A 20,036-nucleotide genomic window follows, 5' to 3' on the forward strand; every position below is an offset into this window, starting at 1 on the left:
TTCATTCGGGTCGGATGGAAGTAGGACCGATGTCGCAGGATAAAGTAGGATAAGTCGTATAAGAGTGGTGCCAACTAGCGTGAACCCGGCCTCAGGCATGATCCACCCTAAAGTACAACCCCCCCCCTCCACCCCCCACCACACTCACTCCTGTCGTGGTTAGGATTGGCATGCTCTCTCAGGGCCTCCTGGATGCATTGCACTTGCTGTGAGACTGCGGACAACATGCGTTCCTCCAATCTGTTGAATTCATCAAAGCAGCCCCATGCTCCGACCTGGCACAAGCCAACAAAGATCCGGCCCATCGCCTACAAAGAAAGAACAAGAGAGATTACAGCAAAAAACAGACCTAAATCACAATTACAGTACACGTTACAAAAGAGAGAATACTAAACTTACCTGGAAGTCGAAGGTTTCATCGCAGTTGAACACGAGCACGAAGCGCCCAAGCTGGTGTCCGAGGGCCTTGACAGACTCGGTCTTTCCAGTACCGGCAGGTCCTGATTACAGGACAGGAGAGTTAAAAAGCTGCAAGTTATCACAGCATTGTACATTACTTACACACCATACGGCACAATATACTCACCAAAGGGAGACCCCCCGAGCCGGGCCTCCAGAGCCTGGGTCATGGTCAGATAGCAGCGATCCGTCAGTGGAGTCTGTACCAGTTTATCCTGCACTCCTAGATATTCAAACCCGTAATTGAACTTGGCGTTTGCCATCTGAATCGAAAGCTGCTGGAGGACGTCGGTCTGCTTTGGGTCGAAGTAAAAACGCATCTGGCTCAGCCACTCGAAGGACTTGGGGTTGTCCACCTTGAGCTTCATCAGAGATCTTGTGACGTCCCTCTGGTGCACCAGTTCTGTAATCTGTTAAATACGAAGCATATTAATATACAAAATCTCATAACAATTGGAGTCACATTATAGTGTAATAAAAGCCCTTACCAGGTGCTCAAGCTTTCTTCTGCGCAATGGTGGCTGTTCCATCAACACAGAATCCGCCAAGACCGTCAGTGTAGCCTTCACGTTGGTCAGGACACCCTGCATGGGATCCAAGTCACTCCCTCCGCCATTCGAAATGCTGTTGAGAGCAGACTCCACGTTCTCCGACCAGGCGATCTGAGCCGATAGGACCACCAGCTGAGCCTAAAAACCAACAAGGAAACCATTTACAAATATATTTTTGGGTTTATAAGAGTTGACCGATGGGGAAAAGCTGTCGGTCGGACGGGGGGGGGGGGGGGGGCGGGGAGGCGTTGGGCAATAAACTCTATCGGGAGAAAAGCCGCATTCTGGTTTATGTTGGGTATCCCCCTCTCTGATCCAGCTCTATCGGGATGCCTTGCACGAGTCAACATTAACCGCTTGGTATCCGCGCTATAGCCGAATGACGGCTACAGCGCGGACCTACATTCCCGGGAGGACGTCATATGACGTCCTCCCCTGTGCACGCTCCCTGCGCGCGCCCTGCAGGGCGCGCGCCGGGCGCATTGTGATCACCGAGTCACTGAGACTCGGCTGATCACCGATCTGTGTAAGGGGCCGGTCCCGGCCCCTTACCATGTGATCAGCTGTCAGCCAATGACAGCTGATCACATGATGTAAACAAAAGATTGGTAATCGTTTTTTTTTTTTTACTCACGCTGACAGCGCGAGTAGAAAAAAAAGCCGATCACCGGATCGGATGTGAGGGACATCGGTCCCCAAGTGGAAGAGGCACATCTGCCTCATCAGTGCCCAATAAAAGTGCCACCTAATAGTGCCCACAGTGCCACCTAACAGTGCCCACAGTGCCACCTAACAGTGCCCACAAGTACCACCCATCAATGCCCACCTGTAGTGCCAATCAGTGCCACCTGCCAGTGCTGCCCATCACTGCCACCCATCAGTGCCCATCACTGCCACCCATCAGTGCCCATCACTGCCGCCTCATCAGCGTACATCAATGAAGGAGAAAAATTACCCGTTTAAAATTTTTTTAAAACAAAATATAAAAACAAACTTTTTTAAAAAAAAAAAAAAAAATCAGTTTTTTACATTTTTTTAATAAAAAGTAAAAACCGCAGAGGTGATCAAATACCACCAAAAGAAAGCTCTATTTGTGGTGAAAAAAATGATAAAAATTTCATTTGGGTACAGTGTTGTATCACCGCGCAATTGTCATTCAAAGTGCGTCAGCGCCGAAAGCTGAAAATTGGACTGGATAGGAGGGGGGTTTAAGTGCCCAGTAAGCAAGTGGTTAAGATCCACCAGGTTTTATTTGCTGCTTAGAGCAATTGTAAAGTGCTCTCGGAAATACTCAGAGACGAATGTATTTCTAAACGTCTCCGAGCGTTACCGTACTGCGATACGCTCGTTAACCGCGTTACTCGCAATCCAGAGGTTCCACTGAACGTTAAACTGCGTTGCCCTTTTTAAATGGCCAAATATCTTCTACAGCAGGGATATGCTATTAGCGGACCTCCAGCTGTTGCAAAACTACAAGTCCCAGCATGCCTCTTCCTCTGGGTGTCAGGCTTGTGGCTGTCAGAGTCTTGCTATGCCTCATGGGACTTGTAGTTCTGCAACAGCTGGAGGTCCACTAATTGCATATCCCTGATCTACAGACTTACTTGTACAAGAGCCTTGATGGTTCTAAATACTGGACTCTATGGGGGCTTTTTTCACAATGCAAAATTTGGCTATATGCATGTCGGATATTTGTACATACCCCGCTACTGTGTAAATGTACTATACTGTAAACTTTATAAACTTATATTACACACACACACACACACACACGCACATGCTTGGGAAAGGTGTCTACAAGAAAAAAAAACCTTAAAGGATCAGCTGAGCAAGTGGTTCTTTTCTATCAGTTTCTAGACTAAATGTGCAAAATCCTTTATTGCATTATTTAGGCCAGCTATATCATTAGCGATATCATTTAAAAACTGAAAGTACTCGTCAAAAACAAAACTCTTAACACACAGAAAATCCAAAATCCTAAGAAATCTCAGACACCATCTTTGCTAGAAACAAAAGGCACCCAACATTTCCCACTCAGAGCTCGTGTTGCAAGATAAAAAAAAAAAAAAAAAAATCGATCATGGAGAGCCACGACTTACCTGGTACTTATCGATCCACGAGATGTACGTGGCGGAGTCTATGGCCGTGGACTTCCCAAATATCTCCACTTCTGTCACAGATTCGGCCAACAGTTTGGCCAAAGTGACCCTCATCTCTTTCTCCACCAGTGTGAGCCATTCGTTGATCTTTGGGTGTTCGGTGATGGACACCGGAGTCTTGAACATCACCTGTAGAACAGAAATGGTTTCAGATTATCATATTTCAATGACTTCATAACCCTTCTTAGCTGCACTTCGGGTTTTAGAATTCCACAAAACGTGCATTGATCCTGTGTGGTGCAATTGTGTGATAAAATACACACATTGATCCCATAGTGTATTTTTATTTATAATTAGGTTTAATTTGTATGTAGCACCGTGGCCCTGTGAGATACGACATTTCCTTCTACCGTATGTTCTCACGTGTAGTAGAAGGACAATAAAAGCTTGATTTGATGTAGTCAGTTTTTTCCTTAGACCTTTTTCACACTGGGGCCGCCCCTGCGTTAGCGGTAAAGCACCGCTTGTTTTAGCAGCTCGTTATCGCTGTTTAAGCGGTGCTTTTCGGCCGCTATCAGGACGCTTTTAACCCCAATGAAGGGGGTTAAAAACGCCCATGTTGCGGCGCTTCCAAAGCGCTTTTCGGGCTGCCCATGCATTGCAATGGGCAGGGGGCGTTTAGGGAGCGCTGTATACAATGAGTTTCAGAAGCTTCCTCTGATTGGCCGAGTCGGAGGTTGTGACATCATCCTGTCTCTGACTCAGCCAAAGGAAGCTTTGTAATCATTGATGAAATAAATTGCTGGCACCGAGTGCCGCTGCAGTAGACTCTTGTGTTCCGGGTATGCAACAGAAGTCCCGGCCCGCACCCGGAACACGGTGCGGTATACAGAGCCGCAGCCAAGTATACTTTATACAGCACATCCAGCGGCCACACAGGTTAGCAGGGGGACGGTTTGTTTGGGCCAGCTTAGACAAAACAAATCAAGTGTGTGGAAAGAGTGCCTATTCTTCAAAAGAATCAATAGATCTACAATGCAGAAAACAAAAAGTAAAGAGTGCCTAGGCACTAACGATCGTACCTCCTCTCCTTCCCTGGAAGAGATCCCGAGAACGATGGAGCTGTCCTCATTCAGGATGATGCTGGAGACTCCGGCAAACATCTTCTTGAAATGTTTTTGCAGCTTGGGAACGTTCTTGCTGTTGCCAATAATTTCAAGGAGATCTTCGTCTCCGACAAAGTAGAACCTACAAAGTGTGAAATAGAAACCATGAGGGTCCTCCGGTCTGAAATCTGAATTGGTTTCAGGTGCCGTTATTTTCCTACAGTATCCCCCATGAGGAAAATACAGTATATGTCCGGACAATTTTATTTTCATTTTGATAGATTATGCAATCCTTTGAACGCCTAGTTTAAAAGGGGTTGTTAGGTTTTGTTTTTTTTATTAAACATGTTCTACTTACCTCCTCTGTGCAAGGGTTGTGCACAGAGTGGCCCCGATCCTCCTCTTCTGGGGTCCCCCAGCAGCACCCCTGGCTCCTCCCCGCATCAAGTGCCCCCCTCGGAGACACGCATTCCAAGGGGACACCCATGCGGGCGCGCTCCCGAGTCCTGCTGCTGCGTCCATTGACAAAGACAGCAGGACTCAGCACCGCCCCCCGGCTCCCATGTCCCTGGATTTGATTGACAGCAGTGGGAGCCAATGGCTGCGCTGCTATCAATCTATCCAATGAGGACCCGAGACAGCGGCTGGAGATGCTGTGCTCATCCCCGTCGCTGGAACGATCGGGTTCAGGCAAGTAAAAGGGGGTGTTGCTGCACTACAGAAGGTTTTTTTTACCTTAAATGCATAGAATGCAAACCTTGAGGGTTTACAATGGCTATCCACCATTAAATGATAACTCCACCTCTTCTACATGTTACACCCATATTTGGGCATACTTGCCGCCTCCGCCCCCCTCCCCCTTTCCCCGGTCAGATTGGGACCACACAATATACAGCCAGAAACAGACAGCACTTACCGGGGGAATGAGGACCTCTCCCTCTCCAGATACTCTCCCAGGGCCTTCTGGATCTTTCCCAGCAAGTCGGCCAACCTTTCCAAAGATCTCTGTACCCCCTGAATGTTCAGGACATCCATGACAAGGGGCGATTTGGTAACCTTCTTCATGAGGGACAAGAACTCTGTGCTGATACTACGAGACAAAAAGAACCTAAAATCAGAACTCTGCCCCCAGCAGAACACACACAGATCGTCCATAGATCAGGAGAGGAGCCCTACCTCTGGAATCGCTGAGTCTCCACAGGAAGAAGGTGTTTGATATCCGCGCTGCCAGTAAAGATGCCTTCCAGGTACACCCAGCGCCTCTGCACGTCGATCCAAATGTCGAACAAAGCCAAGATCCTGTTCAGCTTGTCTTCCCAGCTCAGAGCATCTTCTTCAAACACCTGATGTGTCCAAAAAGACAGAAAAAGGGAGTCAGCGGAGGAGCGGAAACCTGAGAAGAAATGTGCAGAAGAGTTCCAGAAATCAAAGTCCTACCTTGTAGTAAGGAGAGAGCTTCATGGCCGAGACGCTGTTGATGTGCTCCTTGACTTTGTTGAAAAGGTCGTCCCAGCCACGGATCAAGCGACATTTGTTCTGATAGTTGACCAGATCCAGTTCATAGGCATTCCAAACTTCACGGATCTAACGGTAAATAATTATACAAATCACAATTCATACGTAACCATTTGCTGCATTTACCCCCCTCGCCACCCAGGCCAATTCTGATCAATCTCTCCATCAGATTTTTTTTGCTAGAAAATTACATAGAACCCCCAAACATATTTGTTTTAGCAAAGACCCTAGGGAATACAATGGCGGTTGTTGCAACTTTTTAGCTCGCACTGTATTTGCGCAGCAATTTTTCGAATGCGTTTTAAAAAAAAAACAAAAAAAACAAAAAAACAGTAAAGTTAACCCAATTTTTTTGCATAATGTGAAAGATGAAGTTACACCGAGTAAATAGATACCAAACATGTCACGCTTCAAAATTGCACACGCTCGTGGAAAGGCGCCAAAGTTCGGTACTTAAAAATCTCCATAGGCGACGCTTTAAAAATTTTTACTGGTTACATGTTTTGAGTTACAGAGGAGCTCTAGGCCTAGAATTATTGCTCTCGCTCTAACGATCGCGGTGATACTATTTTCATATGTGGGCGGGACTTGGGTATGCATTCGCTTCTGCGTGTGAGCACGCGGGGACAGGGGGCGCTTTAAAAAAAAAATTTTATTGTTAATTTTATTTATTTTTTAGTTTGACACTTTTTAAAAAAAAAAAAAAAAAAAAAAAAAATAATTTTATTATTTTTGTTCCTATTACAAGGAATGTAAACATCCCTTGTAATAGGAATATGGCATGACAGGTCCTCTTTACAGTGAGATAAGTCAATAAGACCCCACATCTCACCTCTAGGCTGGGAAGCCTGAAATCAAAAAAAAAAAAAAAAAAAAAAAAACCCTCGGCTTCCCAGCTGTGACGTCATAACAGCTTCCGAACAATCAGAGACTCTGGCGACCATCTGGCCCAATGTAAATCTCTATGGTAAACATCCAGGGCCAGCGGATCCTGTCTCCGACCCACCGATGGAAGCGGTGAGTCGGTAGAAGCACCGGAGGGCGGCGGGACGTCCCCTTTCCCCGCCTGTAAGAACGATCAAGCGTCTGAACAGCCGCTATGATCGTTCTTATGGTGTAGGGCAGGGATATGCAATTAGCAGACCTCCAGCTGTTGCAGAACTACAAGTCCCATGAGGCATAGCAAGACTGACAGGCAACAAGCATGACACTCAGAGGCTGAGGCATGATGGGAATTGTAGTTTTGCAACAGCTGGAGGTCCACTAGTTGCAGATCCCTGATGTAGGGAATCTCCGGCTGAAAAAGCCAATATCTGAATGACGCCTGTAGCACCCATCATTCAGATATCCCCGTAGAAAGTCAAGGACGTCATATGACAGCCGGCGGGCGGGAAGTGGTTAAGAAATTAACTAATTTTTTATTTATTTATTTATTTTTTTAATGTCACGGCTCAACCCCCTAAAAACAGATAAGCAATGCTGGTCTGGATTACCAGAGATGAGATCTCTGTGCAGAGGCTGAGTGCCTTCCATGAACTACAGACAGCAAAAGTGACAAAAGCAGCCAGCAACTCAACACATCCATGAAAATTCCTACTATTTGTCACGGGGTGATTACAGGGAAAAGCCAACACGTTTCGGCCCAAAGCTTATTCTCCCTGTAGCAAATAAATGTTTGTATATTGACACCTCGAGTTGCCGGTTGCCTTCTTAACCCAGTTTCTCCATTGCACTATATAGGAGTGACAGTAAAACCGTCTTTCTGGGACCAAAGTACAACAATATACAAAGACTATTACCAGCCACTGGAATCCTCTTCCCACAATACCGAGGATCATGGGGAAGACAGCTGATGTGTTTTCTACATACATGGCCTTCATCAGAGGCAGAACATCATCTACTGTACCATATGAAATACCATATCAAAGGATCCTCAAAGTAACATGGCAAAAATATTCTAGTGCCGGCAATTGTGTTCATTACAAATAATGTATATTATGATCTTCATCAGAGACCAGGAGGCCTCTCTGGCTCCAGAGCATTGTAATGTGACCAGGAAGGGTCGGTGACCATTCTCCCAGCACAACACAGTTTAAAGCCGCGTTCCACCGAAAAATGGAACTCCCGCTGTCTGGATTCCTCCCCCTCCTACGGTGTCACATTTGGCACCTTTCGGGGGGGACTTGTAATACAGGTATTTGTTCCCACTTCTGGCAAAATATCACTGCAGTTTCCATGGCGATCTACGCCTTGTCAGTCCCCCTATCCCCCCCCCGGTGTCTTCTTGGAGACACACAGGTCCCAGAAGACAGCAGGGACCACCCAAAACACGCAGTGCGACTCGCATGCGCAGTAGGGAACTAGGCTGGGAAGCTGCAAGGCTTGACTTCCCGATTCCCTTACTAGCAATGCCGGCGCCTCCACCCGGAGCCGAGGGGACGGATCGGCTTCGGGTGAGGACATCGCGGGCGCCCTGGACAGGTGAGTGTCCTCCTTTTAAAAGTCTGCAGCTGGAGTATTTTTAGCTGCTGACTTAAAAAAAAAAAAAAAAAAAAAAAAAAAACACATTTCAGGACGGAACTCGGCTTTAATAATGCTCACCCTTCGCTTTGCACAAGGGATTCAGCTCAACCCCCAAAGAATACAGTTGAGAACACATCGGGGATCTGTTTTACCTTCTGAAGGATTTGTAATTTTGTCTAGACCTGACTTTTCTGTACAGCAGTTATGAGCTTGTTAGGCTGTACTTCTATCACAGGAGAGCAGTTTGTTCTCACCTGACAACGGGCTGAAGGCCGCTGTCAGCTGATGTCACAGAGCCGGTCCAGGCTCAGGAAAAGATCGCACCCATAAAAGATCTCAGGAAAAGATTGCACGGTAGGAATCCACCCAGGAGCCTGGATCGGCACTTGGCTCCGCCTCTCAGCGAACCGCTGGACGCCTGAATCATCCGCTCCCGCCTCCTCCACAGCCCAGTGCTCCAGAGCAGAGCTGGTGATAAACAGTGAGTGGTGTTTGATCGCTTGGTTCTCTGTCTTAGAACCAGCGGGGGGGGGGGGGGGGGGGGGGGGGCGAAGCTGCATCCACCCAAGTATGAGGAGTCACAAAAACAAAACCCAAACTCCTTTTAAAAGAGAAGTATGGGAATCCAGTTTTTCCCATAATCATACTTACCTAGGTGGATGCAGCATCGGAGTGATCCTGCATCTGTCGCCCGGCATCTCTGCACTGAGAACCGAGCGATCGAACATGGCCGATGGCTCGGCTCCCCGAGCAGAGAGCTGCCGCCTGTCAATCAGCGGCTCTGCTCCTCCACACCCCCTGGAGTGCTGAGCTGTGGAGAGGAGCGGCTCGCTGAGAGGCTGAAGCGGCTATCAGTCCAGGCAGCTGGTGGATTTAGACTCGGTGCCTGGACTGATCGCAGGGACGACAGCAGAGAGCGGATTTCAGACCGCCCTCTGCTGAAAAACGGGTCACAGGAATGCAAAACAAATCCTCCAGTGACCCCTAGGAGAAGCCCAGCCAAAACAAGCTCAGGTTGGACTTCTCCTTTAAGCAATATAGCTTGATCACCTCACTACCCTCCCTGCTTGGGAATGGACAGATGAGCAGCAGAATACAGACTAGTTATCCCTCTGCTCTCTTCTGTTAGCATTTTTCATGACAGCAAATGCTCCTGCTGTAGCACAACCAATTGGCTGAAATGTTGCTCAGCTCCTTATCTAAACATTACTGTACAGGGAGCAAAAACAATGTAAAAACCTAGATCTTAACACTAGCTGCATGTGAACACATCAATAAATGATGCATTGCTGTAAAGCAGAATGTATTTTCCTTTATTTTTTTTGGAAATATAAAAGTACCTGTTTCAAGAATTCCTCCAAAGCCATTTCTCCTTGGGCGACCAACAAGACGTCTTTGACAATGGCCTCATTCCTTTGCAAGTCGACATCCCAGATCTGACCCAGAGTGAGTTCAGACACCACCCAATTTACATGCAACCTCTTCATCAGCTGCTTCCAATGTCGATCCTTCAAGGCTTCGGACTTCAGCTCGATCACCAGCATGTTCACCTAACAGCAAACAATCGTCAGTATAACACCTTAGAAACAATACAAGGCCAACCAAGTCTACTATGACATCACTCTACCTTCATGTAACCCTTCAGCAGCCTTTGGACGAATTCGTAGGATGCGTATTGTCTCAGTCGGGCAGGGAAGTTCTTCAATTGGTTCAGCAGCCCGTCCAGGCTTTGACGCAACTGTAAATGATTAAATATTGTCAGTACGCCGATGAATAGACGCCATTGTTCTGTAGGAGCGGATTCGGAAGGTTTGGTACCTTGCGTGGTTGGACAGACACCCACGGCTGCTCCTTCATCTGGTCAATCTGCTCCCACACTTTGGACAGCTCCGACCAAACACCCTTCAGATCTTGTAATTCTTCGAACGCCACCTGTGGGCCAGACCAAGACACGCGGGAATCAGTTCTTACCGGAGCTATGAAAATCGCTCGCTGTAAACGCTAGAAGTGAATCGTCACCGAGACCTACCTGAACGCGTTCTTCACTGCCGCTGAGGAGTCCGGTATCGGTCAGCTCCAAGGCTTCCTTGGCTTTGGCGCATTTCTCGCGGTCATCTTTCAACCTGCCAAACTTTCCTTCGTAAATCATGAGAGCCTGGAGGGCATCCTCCGGACGCAGACTACCCTAAAACATTAATGTAGAATAAATTGTATCAGGTTCACCTCATTCTGGTCACAAAACATTTACAGTTAAAGCTGAAATCGGGCAGAAATATTATTACATTCTTACATTGGTCCATTTTGCACGGATATAAATACAAATCTCATACCGATCTGATCCCCATTTATGTGTTGTAGTCATCACTACTATAGTGACAGCAGTCTTCTGAGAGGCTGACATTCTGCATACCACACTACAAACCCATTGCAGTAATTGGACAGGACTTACGGTTTACTCTAAGTATTTTCGATTTGTGGCTGTCCCGTGTTTTTCCTTTTTATTAGAAGATCCTATTAGACTAATGGCCATCTTATTTAATTCTGAGCATACATGTGAACCTTACCCCTGATGATTTGCAAAGAAGCCATGAAACGCGTCGGGTTGTCAACTAAGGGTGCCCAGCCTAGCTTATACCAATCATGTATTTCAACAATATAATTCTTCTTTATCTGTTACTTAATATGAACTATGCATGTTTAATATGCAATTTTTATTGGTGTAATAATGTCCATTGATTGTAATAAATTTGTCATTATTATAAATTATGTGAATCTGCTTATATTTGCATTATATACTATCATATTATTTCTTGATTATGCTTTTATAAACATCACAGACCACCCCCTAGGGGTTAATTACATTAAAATTAAATTATACTTATATTTAATTTATTTGCATAAATGAACCAAAATGACAGGCTCCATGTAAAGTTCCACGTCCACTTTTTTTTTTTTTTTTACATTCTGCATAGCAACCACAAATTGAGGGGAACACCGTGTATTTTTTTTTCAATGAATACAAAGCTTTCACTGATTGGACCAGGTGGACAAGTAGGGTGATAAGGTCATGACCTCAACCAATAAGGATTTATTGAAAAAAAAAAAAAAAAAAAAAAAATTTAGAGATAAGTCCACAAGGTATCCAAGACTGGGTTCACACTAAGGCCCTTCACACGGGGCTGTCAGTTTTGACGGACTCTGCTTTGCTCAGCAGGGATCGCTCTGTTGATGACCGCTGAGCCGGTGGATGACAGGTCCGTCTCTGCTCACTGTGCAGGGACAGACCTATCAGAGGAGAGCGAGGCTCTATGGGGGGGAAATCAGAAGAAAACGGGCCGCCCGTTTTCATCCGATAGACCAGTGGTCATCAACCCTGTCCTCAGGACCCACTAACAGGCCAGGTTTGCAAGATAACTGAAATACATGACAGGTGATATTGTTTGCTGCTCAGTGATTGCAATATTCTAGTCTGCATCTCCCCCCCAAAGTAATACATAAAATCTGGCCTATTGGTGGGTCCTGAGGACAGGTGCTGAGAACCACTGCGATAGACGGATGGAAAATAAGGTTTCCATCCGTCTGCATTTAGCGGAGCGGAGATGTCACCACTGACATCCGTCGCTCCATAGGAGGTGCGTGGAGCGTCCGTTCAGGTCCGCCTGAAAAAAAAACGATCCCTATGTGTGAAAGAGCCCTTAGATGGATGCGGCTCACAGCAGGGGTCTGTTTCAGGGACAAATCAGGCCTAAAACTAAGCCAAAGGACACACAGGATCCCCCTGTGCAGTGCGCTCCACGGCCCCCCCCAGAGATGTGTGAACCCGCTCCATTGAGAGGCAGTCACAATTTACCATCATGTGAAATGGATCCGGAGAAATCCACTTCGCATAAGTGTAAACCCAGCCTAAAAGTGGCTAAATTTCTGGAATTCACCTTTAACCACTTGCCGACCAGCCGCCATCATTATACTGCGGCAGGATCCCACGCACCGTCGTAGCCGTACGTCGGCCCCTTTAAGTGGGATAGCCACACAGCGGGGGTGCCGATGCTCGTGACCGGCGGTCGCGGGCACGAGAGGCAGAAAAGGGACCTGTGTGTGTAAACACTCATCCCAATTCTGTGAGGAGAGGAGAGAGATTGTGAGTTTCTACGAGCTGGGAACACACCCAGGGAACACAGTAAACCCCTTGATCGCCCCCTAGTGTTAACCCCTTCCCTGCCAGGGACATTTATACAGTAATCAGTGCATTTTTATAGCACTGATCGGGGTATCGATGCGAAAAAAATGTGTAAAAAGTCAGAAAAAAAAAAAAAATAAATAAAAATGCCATAAATCTATCCCCTATTTTGTAAAAGCTATAACTTTTGCGCAAATCAATATACACTTTTAGCGATTTTTATTACCAAAAATCTGTAGAAGAAAACATATCGGTTTAAACTGAAGAAAAAAATTTGCTTTTAATAAAAAAAAAATTGGGGCTATTACAGCAAAAAGTACAAAATAGTGTTTTTTTCAAAACTGTTGCATTTTTTTGTTTAAAGCGCAAAAAATAAAAACCGCAGAGACGATCAAATACCACCAAAAGAAAGCTCTATTTGTGGGGAAAAAAGGACGTCAATTTTGTTTTGGTGCCACGTCGCACGACCGCGCAATTGTCAGTTAAAGCGACACAGTGCCGTATCGCAAAAAATGGCCTGGTCATTGAGCAGCCAAATCTTCCGGGGCTGAAGTGGTTAATTGCTAAAAATAGAAAATAAATAAATAAAATCACCACACAATCATTCACTTACAGCAACAGGCTTGGTCTTCTCCCAGTCGGTCAGCAGGTCGATGGAACGGCTCTCCACAGCCCGATCCTCCTGAACAATTTTCATCTGCAGATTGGCCACTTGCTGCTGGATAGCGGAATCCTTTCTCCGCATGATGTCATTGAACGCTCCCCATTCTCCCTCAATGTTATCGATGTAAAGCCAGGATGAAGGGAACTGGAAGCGCTGTTTCTCCAGCAGACGTTGTCCATTCCTGTACAGCTGTAGGATGAAAAAGGACAAGCAGTGACTATGGAGTCCAGGGAACAAAGAAATCAGGAGGAGCTTCTATAGGACAAGAGAATGATAAACAGATATAGGCGTAAGATAAATGGCAGCATGGATAGGATCTAGGAAGACTTGAATAAAACTAAAATAGAACTATGGCCTGCTATAAAATATGTGGTGCAGTAGTGGAGCGCTCTTGCAGTTTCCTCTTAGTGATGCAAAATCCCACAAAACACCAGGAGATCCGTCCAGTGAAGACCCCATAATGAAGAGTCTTATGTTGGGGTGACAACAATGTTGCACTTTCCTCAATACAGAGCAGGAAGGAAGAGGAAGATACGAGGATTCTACATCGCAGTCTTTGGATTCAGTGCTGTTCAGGCGGCTCATACCGGACTGACTTTAGTTGTACCAACAACCCAACTCCTGTCCAACCGGGAAGTTTCAAGGCAGAAATGATAAAACATTTCACTTCGCCTCCAATGACCCCCAACAGTCTACACTTACATCAACTTGTTTTTCAAACTGCTTGATCTTGCGTTTCAGAGACTGTACATAAGTGATGAAGGTCACGGCGTCCGAGGTGCTGGCCGTGTCCACTGAATGTTGCTCCAGCTCTTGACGGGACTGAAATAAGGAAAATAAAAATAAAATAAATAAATCAAAAAAAAGGATTAAGAAAAAAAAAAAAAAAAAAAAAGAAGAAGGAGTAGAGAGATCGAGTACCAAGAACAAGAAATGTTTTTCCAATAATAGATCCATACCTTGGAAATCTGTGAATGAAATTCTGTCATGTTCTGTCCAAGCATCTGGCCGAACTTGCTGAGGACCTCTTTGTGCCAAGAATCATATTTCAGGTTGACTTTGGATTGAACCTGTCACACCACAATAATACAGAATGTAATGAGATGACAGCCTGACAGTTCTAATACCATCCCACTTCAATGTTTATTAGCATGTAACATTTTTACAATACAAGATATTTATAGAGTCATTAAAGCGATATAAATGTTTTTTTTTTTTTTAATACACACACACATACATATATATATATATATATATACATATATATATATATATATATATATATATATATATATATATATATATATATATATATATATATATATATATACACACACACACCTATACTTACCTGTTCTGCACAATGGAATTGGACAGAGCAGCCACAAGCCTTCTTGGGTTACCCACCGGCGCCCCTCTTCTGGCAATTGCCCCTATGCGAAGCTGCTTCCTATGGGGGGGCCCTCATGCATGCTCACTCCTGAGCCCCACTGCCGTGTCCATTGACACAGACAGCAGGACTCTGCACCGCCCCTGACAGCACTGGGAGCCAATGGCCCCTGAGAGCCAGTGAGACCCAGAAGTGAGGGGAGAGAAGAGCTGCCGATAAGCACTGCAATGGATCCAATGGGGGCTCAGGTAAATATGGGGGGTGCCCAGAATTTTTTTTCTTCTTAATGTATTAAGGTAAAAAAGGGTTTAGGCTTTAAAACCACTTTAAAGCATAAAGATCATAAAATCTGCAAAGAAGGTGTGAAAATTTGCAGCATCCATAGGGTGGTTAGGCAACAGCCCCTGAAATAGCCAGTGGGTCATGGAAGGGTTAATGCGCGGACCAGTGAGGTTACAACTATTCAAAGGCCGTAAAGTTATTGATCCCATTAGAGGCAATGGTGCAGATTTTATGGAGACAAGAGCAAAAAGGAGTATAAAGTCTGAAACGTTACTTTGTGGCGAGCCCTCACTTCCAGCTCTCTGCTCTGGATGCATGGTTTGCCAGTGGATGCATTTTTTTTGTATGGCTCCAACCACAGTCCAGAAATAATAGCAGTGCAATTATCATCCCAAAAGGAAGACATTTGTCGCTGACAAGGTAGGAGGATATTTGGAGTCCCTCCCATGGCCGATATGTCCGACGGGCCATTAGAACCCACCTTTCCATAGTCGATGATGACGGGTCCAAACTCCTTCCTGGTCTCGGCGTTGTCAAACGTCCCTCGGGCCTTCCGGATCTGCACCAGCAGCGCCTGCCACTTATTCAGATCTTCTTCCAGACGGTTGTAAATGTTTTCGGCTTGCATGTCCCACAAGCACTGGTACTGCAGCCACACCTGAAACATACAAATCATCAATTATTCACAATGCAGAAATATGACTCAAATATCAAATCACAATAACTAACTACAGAGAAAAGCAAAAACAGCAATTCTAAATTGTCCCCAATACATTACACGCCCATTAGCATTTATACATTTATTCTTTGCAGATATTGTCATCCTAAAGGGCAGATATAAAGTTCTTGAAGGTGAGGACCAGTCTTCCCATGAAACACTTTAACCCCCTGGCACACCTGTAAAGAGTTCTGGGCAGCCGGGGAAGGAAAGAGTTAAAAAAGGATCTAATTCGGAAGCTGACTGCTCTTAAAGAACTCATGCAGGTAGACAAAACAGCATGTGTTTTAAAGTGGTTGTAAACCCATAAGGAAAAAAAAAAAAAAAAAACACCCAACCTGCAAGACAAGACAAAGGTATAATGAAAGCTAGTATGCATTGCATCGCATCGCAACGATGCGATGCATACTGTGACCAGCAACATGTCTCTTTGGATTCATTTCTGGGTTTGCAGGCTCAGGCGCTGTGATTCGCCGGAGTCGAGATAACGTCACTCCATGCGCGCAAGAGCCGCCAGTCACGGCACAGCAGCTGAAGAAACGGCACAAGTGAGCCATTTCTTAAGTGCGCATGTGTTGGTGACGTCCGGTGCAGGTTTAGGATATTCACGGTACCCACAGGTAAGCCTTGTTCTAGGCCTTATTATAGGTTTACCTGTAGTGAAAAGTGATGTGTAAGGGTTTACAACCCCTTTAATACCCTTGTGTTCCCACACACTGAACACTACAATAATCCATCATAACTCTGGAGGGTCTTACCTTGACATACTGCTCCACCTCGGTCACAATACCCATAATAGCGCTGTATGCTTCATCCATTCCAGACTGACCATCCGGCATACGAGTCAGGGCATTCCTGTAGTACTTTTCTTCTTCTGACAACTCATAATGGACGCCCACCTGTTCAATGCAAACAGCACCATTAACTCAGCAGTACTGGATATAAACGTCAGAGGAGACTCGGGGGAAAGTCCGCCAAGAAAAAACAGTATTACCTGATATCTCTGGCTCTGGATTCGGGGGAGGGCCAGGACGTGGGTTTCCCAGTTGAACAATTCCTGGTACAGCTTATATCTGCAATCTTCAATCGGTGGATTAAGATAGATGACCTGATTAGTGATGCGGAGTTCATGGACAATATTCTGCAAGGAGTAAAAAAAAAAAAAAAAAATTTACATGACCATTGTAGAATACGAAAAATCCTCCTGAGTGGTGAAATGTATACAGGAGCGATTGTGTACCTTGATTTTGGGCTCTCCGCCTGGTTTGTGGCTGGCCTGAGGAGCGTCCGTGTCCATGTCCACGTCGGCTTTATCATCAAACTGACCCAGGAGGACTTGTGTCCACGATTTCAAACCGGCCTGAAGACGCACTCCCAGGATTCTTTCAATCTACGGCACAAGAAATGCGTTTATGTATCAATCAGCATCTGACAAACTTCTGTAGAAATCAAACAACCCACCATCGGCAGCTGTCCAAATCTGTCATAAAACAAACTCGTTGCTTGTTGGGAGAGGAGCGCCTTATGATGAAAGGCTTGGGTGGTGTAGGATTCCGATTTAAAGTGATTTGAAAGGCTCATTTATAATAAAAAAAAAAAAAACCACACACACACACACACACACACGTTATACTTACCCCCTCTGTGTAGTTGTCTTTGCACAGAGAAGCCCGGATCCTCTTCTCGGGATCCTCTTCACTGCTCCTGGACCCTCCCTCCTATGGAGTGCCCCCTACAATCAGCAGCCTCCTATTGGTGCCCCTGAGCCCAGTCACAGCTCCACATGTCCATTCAGACACAGAGTCCCGACCCGGCCTCTTCTCTGCCCTGATTGGCTGACTGACTTTGATTGAAAGTTGTGAGCAGCAATCGCGCAGCTGCTGTGTCTCAGCCAATCAGGAGGAGTGTCCCTAACGGCTTAAACATTCATGGACATTGCTGGAGAGAGAAGGGGCTCAGGTAAGTAATTGGAGGTGCTGGGGGGGGAGGCTACACACAAGTTTTTTTATGCATGAAGATAAAAAAACCTTCTGCCTTTATAACTCCTTTAAAATTAGTAGTTGCGTAAAAAACAAGACATATATTCAACGCGTTTCAGGGAATTTGAGGCTATACTTTCCACAAGTACTATAAAACCTGAAAGCACATTTTTGTAAATGAAGCTGTGCGTACTACAGTTCTTCAGCCTCCAGGAGGGTGAAGCTCCAAACGCCCCAAAACGCATTATACCAAGACTACTTGTGTGAGGCTCATTTCATTCTCCACACCCCCCGCCCCACACACACACACACACACCAGTGTCACGTTCTCGGGCTTCAACTACCAACAACATGGACAGCTCATCTATTACCAGCATACCCCAAAATAAACTAAGTATTGAAACAACCCATTGTAACAGATTAGAATAGTAAAGACAATGAATTATTATCCAGTTTCTCGGTAGCAAAACTTTTCCCCGTGTAGACCCATAATAAACTAAAAAGGGACAAGTTCACCTTCTGTAACATGTAACACCCATATTTAGAACAAAATTTGTTCCTATGCTTCCACTGACTTCCCTGGTTCAGATGGTGACAAGCGTGTGTGGGGGCAACCAGGTGAGGAGGACAAAGACAAGTGTGTCTTGTCTACAGTCAAGCATAGTGGTGGGAGTGTCATGGTCTGGGGCTGCATGAGTGCTGCCGGCACTGGGGGGCTACAGATCATTGAGGGGACCATGAATGCCAACATGTACTGTGACATACTGAAGAAGAGCATGATCCCCTCCCTTCAGAGACTGGACCGCAGGGCAGTATTCCAACATGATAACCACCCCAAACACACCTCCAAGACCACCACTGCCTTGATAAAGAAGCTGAGGGTAAAGGTGATTAAGGTAGTGCTGGAAAATAATGGTGGCCACACAAAATATTGACACTTTGGGCCCAACTTGGGGAATTTCACTTAGGGGTGTACTGACTTTTGTTGCCAGCGGTTTAGACATTAATGGCTGTGTGTTGAGTTATTTTGAGGGGACAGCAAATTTACACTGTTATACAAGCTGTACACTCACTACTTTACATTGTAGACAAGTGTCATTTCTTAATATATTCACCTCCATATCCAGCTTGTTGACCCAGATGGAAAGGTTGGAATAAGAGTGAAGGTTCAAATCATCGACCGCTTTCTGGACTCGGTTGAGGATCTCGGAGAAGGTTTTGTTGTCGTACATACAAGTCTCCAGAGACCGAACTTCCAAGTCGATTTTCTCTTCGATGATGAGTAGATCATCCACCTGGGGAGACACAAAACACCAATTCTAATTAGTAAGTCTTTTCCCTCAATAGCTCATTGATGTCACACCATTGCCTCTGTGCCCCAATGAACATCCAGAGGAAGTTATATTTAAAAAATAGATAAAAATAAAAACACAAATACCTTTTCTTGGAAGTTGAAGACGGTTTCAGCCAAACGTTGGACATAAGGATCCAGTTTGTACGACTCCCAAACCAGAGCGATTCCTTCAGCTATCAGAGCCTGGACCTCCTTCTTCAGACCCGCGACCAGCAAGCAGATGGTATTGCGCTCCTCCACTTTCTCACAAGTGCGCTCGTAGGTCCGGACGCTTTCAATAAGGGAAATAGCAAAAGGGTACAGCTGATTGGCCTGGTGGGCTTTGTTGACGATGGCCAACGGGACACGGAACCCGAGCCATTTGAGGTTCCGGACCTCTTTGGAGAGCGTTATGATTTCTGGCAGGAAGTTGACCTTTAGCTTGAGCACATTGCCGGTCCTCCCTCTGGCCCGTGTACTTTCAATGGTGAAGATGCGCCCGGACACACCGAGATTACGCTGCTGAACCTTCCTTGCCCAGTCATCGAAAATTTCCTGGGTGTTGAGTTTCATGCGGAAGCTGTCGCCATCTTGTTTCAGTTTCTGTCCTTCCACGTGATTTTCCCAGCCTTTGCCCAGGACGTCTTCCACGCGCTTCATGTAGGCGGTCAGCTGCCGGTCTATCTGCTTGGCCCAGATGATGGAGCCGGAGACTGGCGGGAGGTCTCGTACGTGGCTCATCTTGCACGCTTGGCTTTGTGGATATTGTACTTTGAACTTGTCATGAAGGGATTCAATGTCGTCCTTCACCCGCTGGATGAGCTGCGTTTGGTACTCGCGGATCGCTCCCCTAATGTGAGGTCGAACAAACAGGGCGTTGAAACGGGAGAAGATCCTGAACATCTCATTGGCGTTTTTGGCTGTGCCGAGTTGATCTCGGAGACGGGCGGTGATTCTGGTCTCCACTCGGTCTATCCTTTCGTCGTATCTTTTCAGGGCCGCTTCCCACGCCTCCGTGCCTTCTTTTGAGACATCCAAGCCATCAACTTCCTTTACGTTCTCGTAGGCAAGGTTGACCTCCTCAATGGCGTTGGCATCTGCGGCATCAAATAAGACTTCTGCCACCTTCAAGTCCTGGGGTTCAGGTACGTCCCCCTGGTTCTGTTGAGCCACGGCTGTGACCTGGAGGAATACAAAGGGGAATAGAATAGCTTTAGTGCAAATTTACAAGTTTATAAAA

At 45.9% G+C, this 20,036-nt stretch overlaps 1 protein-coding gene across 3 annotated transcripts in view; it reads right to left on the reverse strand.

The window, feature by feature from the left end:
• DYNC1H1 (dynein cytoplasmic 1 heavy chain 1) overlaps nt 1-20,036 on the reverse strand; it is a 137,835-nt gene that overhangs the window by 60,024 nt on the left and 57,775 nt on the right. For all 3 annotated transcript variants that reach the window (XM_073610253.1, XM_073610254.1, XM_073610252.1), the window contains exons 8-29: nt 18,902-19,978; nt 18,579-18,758; nt 16,725-16,874; nt 16,479-16,625; nt 16,243-16,383; nt 15,248-15,424; nt 14,054-14,164; nt 13,797-13,916; nt 13,044-13,283; nt 10,283-10,438; nt 10,072-10,185; nt 9,881-9,991; nt 9,594-9,803; nt 5,653-5,799; nt 5,392-5,558; nt 5,132-5,305; nt 4,192-4,357; nt 3,110-3,298; nt 948-1,148; nt 587-869; nt 400-500; nt 149-308 (exon numbers count right to left, since the gene is read on the reverse strand). In XM_073610253.1, coding sequence (XP_073466354.1) covers nt 149-308; nt 400-500; nt 587-869; nt 948-1,148; nt 3,110-3,298; nt 4,192-4,357; nt 5,132-5,305; nt 5,392-5,558; nt 5,653-5,799; nt 9,594-9,803; nt 9,881-9,991; nt 10,072-10,185; nt 10,283-10,438; nt 13,044-13,283; nt 13,797-13,916; nt 14,054-14,164; nt 15,248-15,424; nt 16,243-16,383; nt 16,479-16,625; nt 16,725-16,874; nt 18,579-18,758; nt 18,902-19,978 — 4,522 coding nt within the window. The remainder of the gene's footprint in view (nt 1-148; nt 309-399; nt 501-586; nt 870-947; nt 1,149-3,109; nt 3,299-4,191; nt 4,358-5,131; nt 5,306-5,391; nt 5,559-5,652; nt 5,800-9,593; nt 9,804-9,880; nt 9,992-10,071; nt 10,186-10,282; nt 10,439-13,043; nt 13,284-13,796; nt 13,917-14,053; nt 14,165-15,247; nt 15,425-16,242; nt 16,384-16,478; nt 16,626-16,724; nt 16,875-18,578; nt 18,759-18,901; nt 19,979-20,036) is intronic.

Source organism: Aquarana catesbeiana, linkage group LG13, assembly GCF_042186555.1.
Source record: "Aquarana catesbeiana isolate 2022-GZ linkage group LG13, ASM4218655v1, whole genome shotgun sequence".
Classification (NCBI taxonomy): domain Eukaryota; kingdom Metazoa; phylum Chordata; class Amphibia; order Anura; family Ranidae; genus Aquarana; species Aquarana catesbeiana.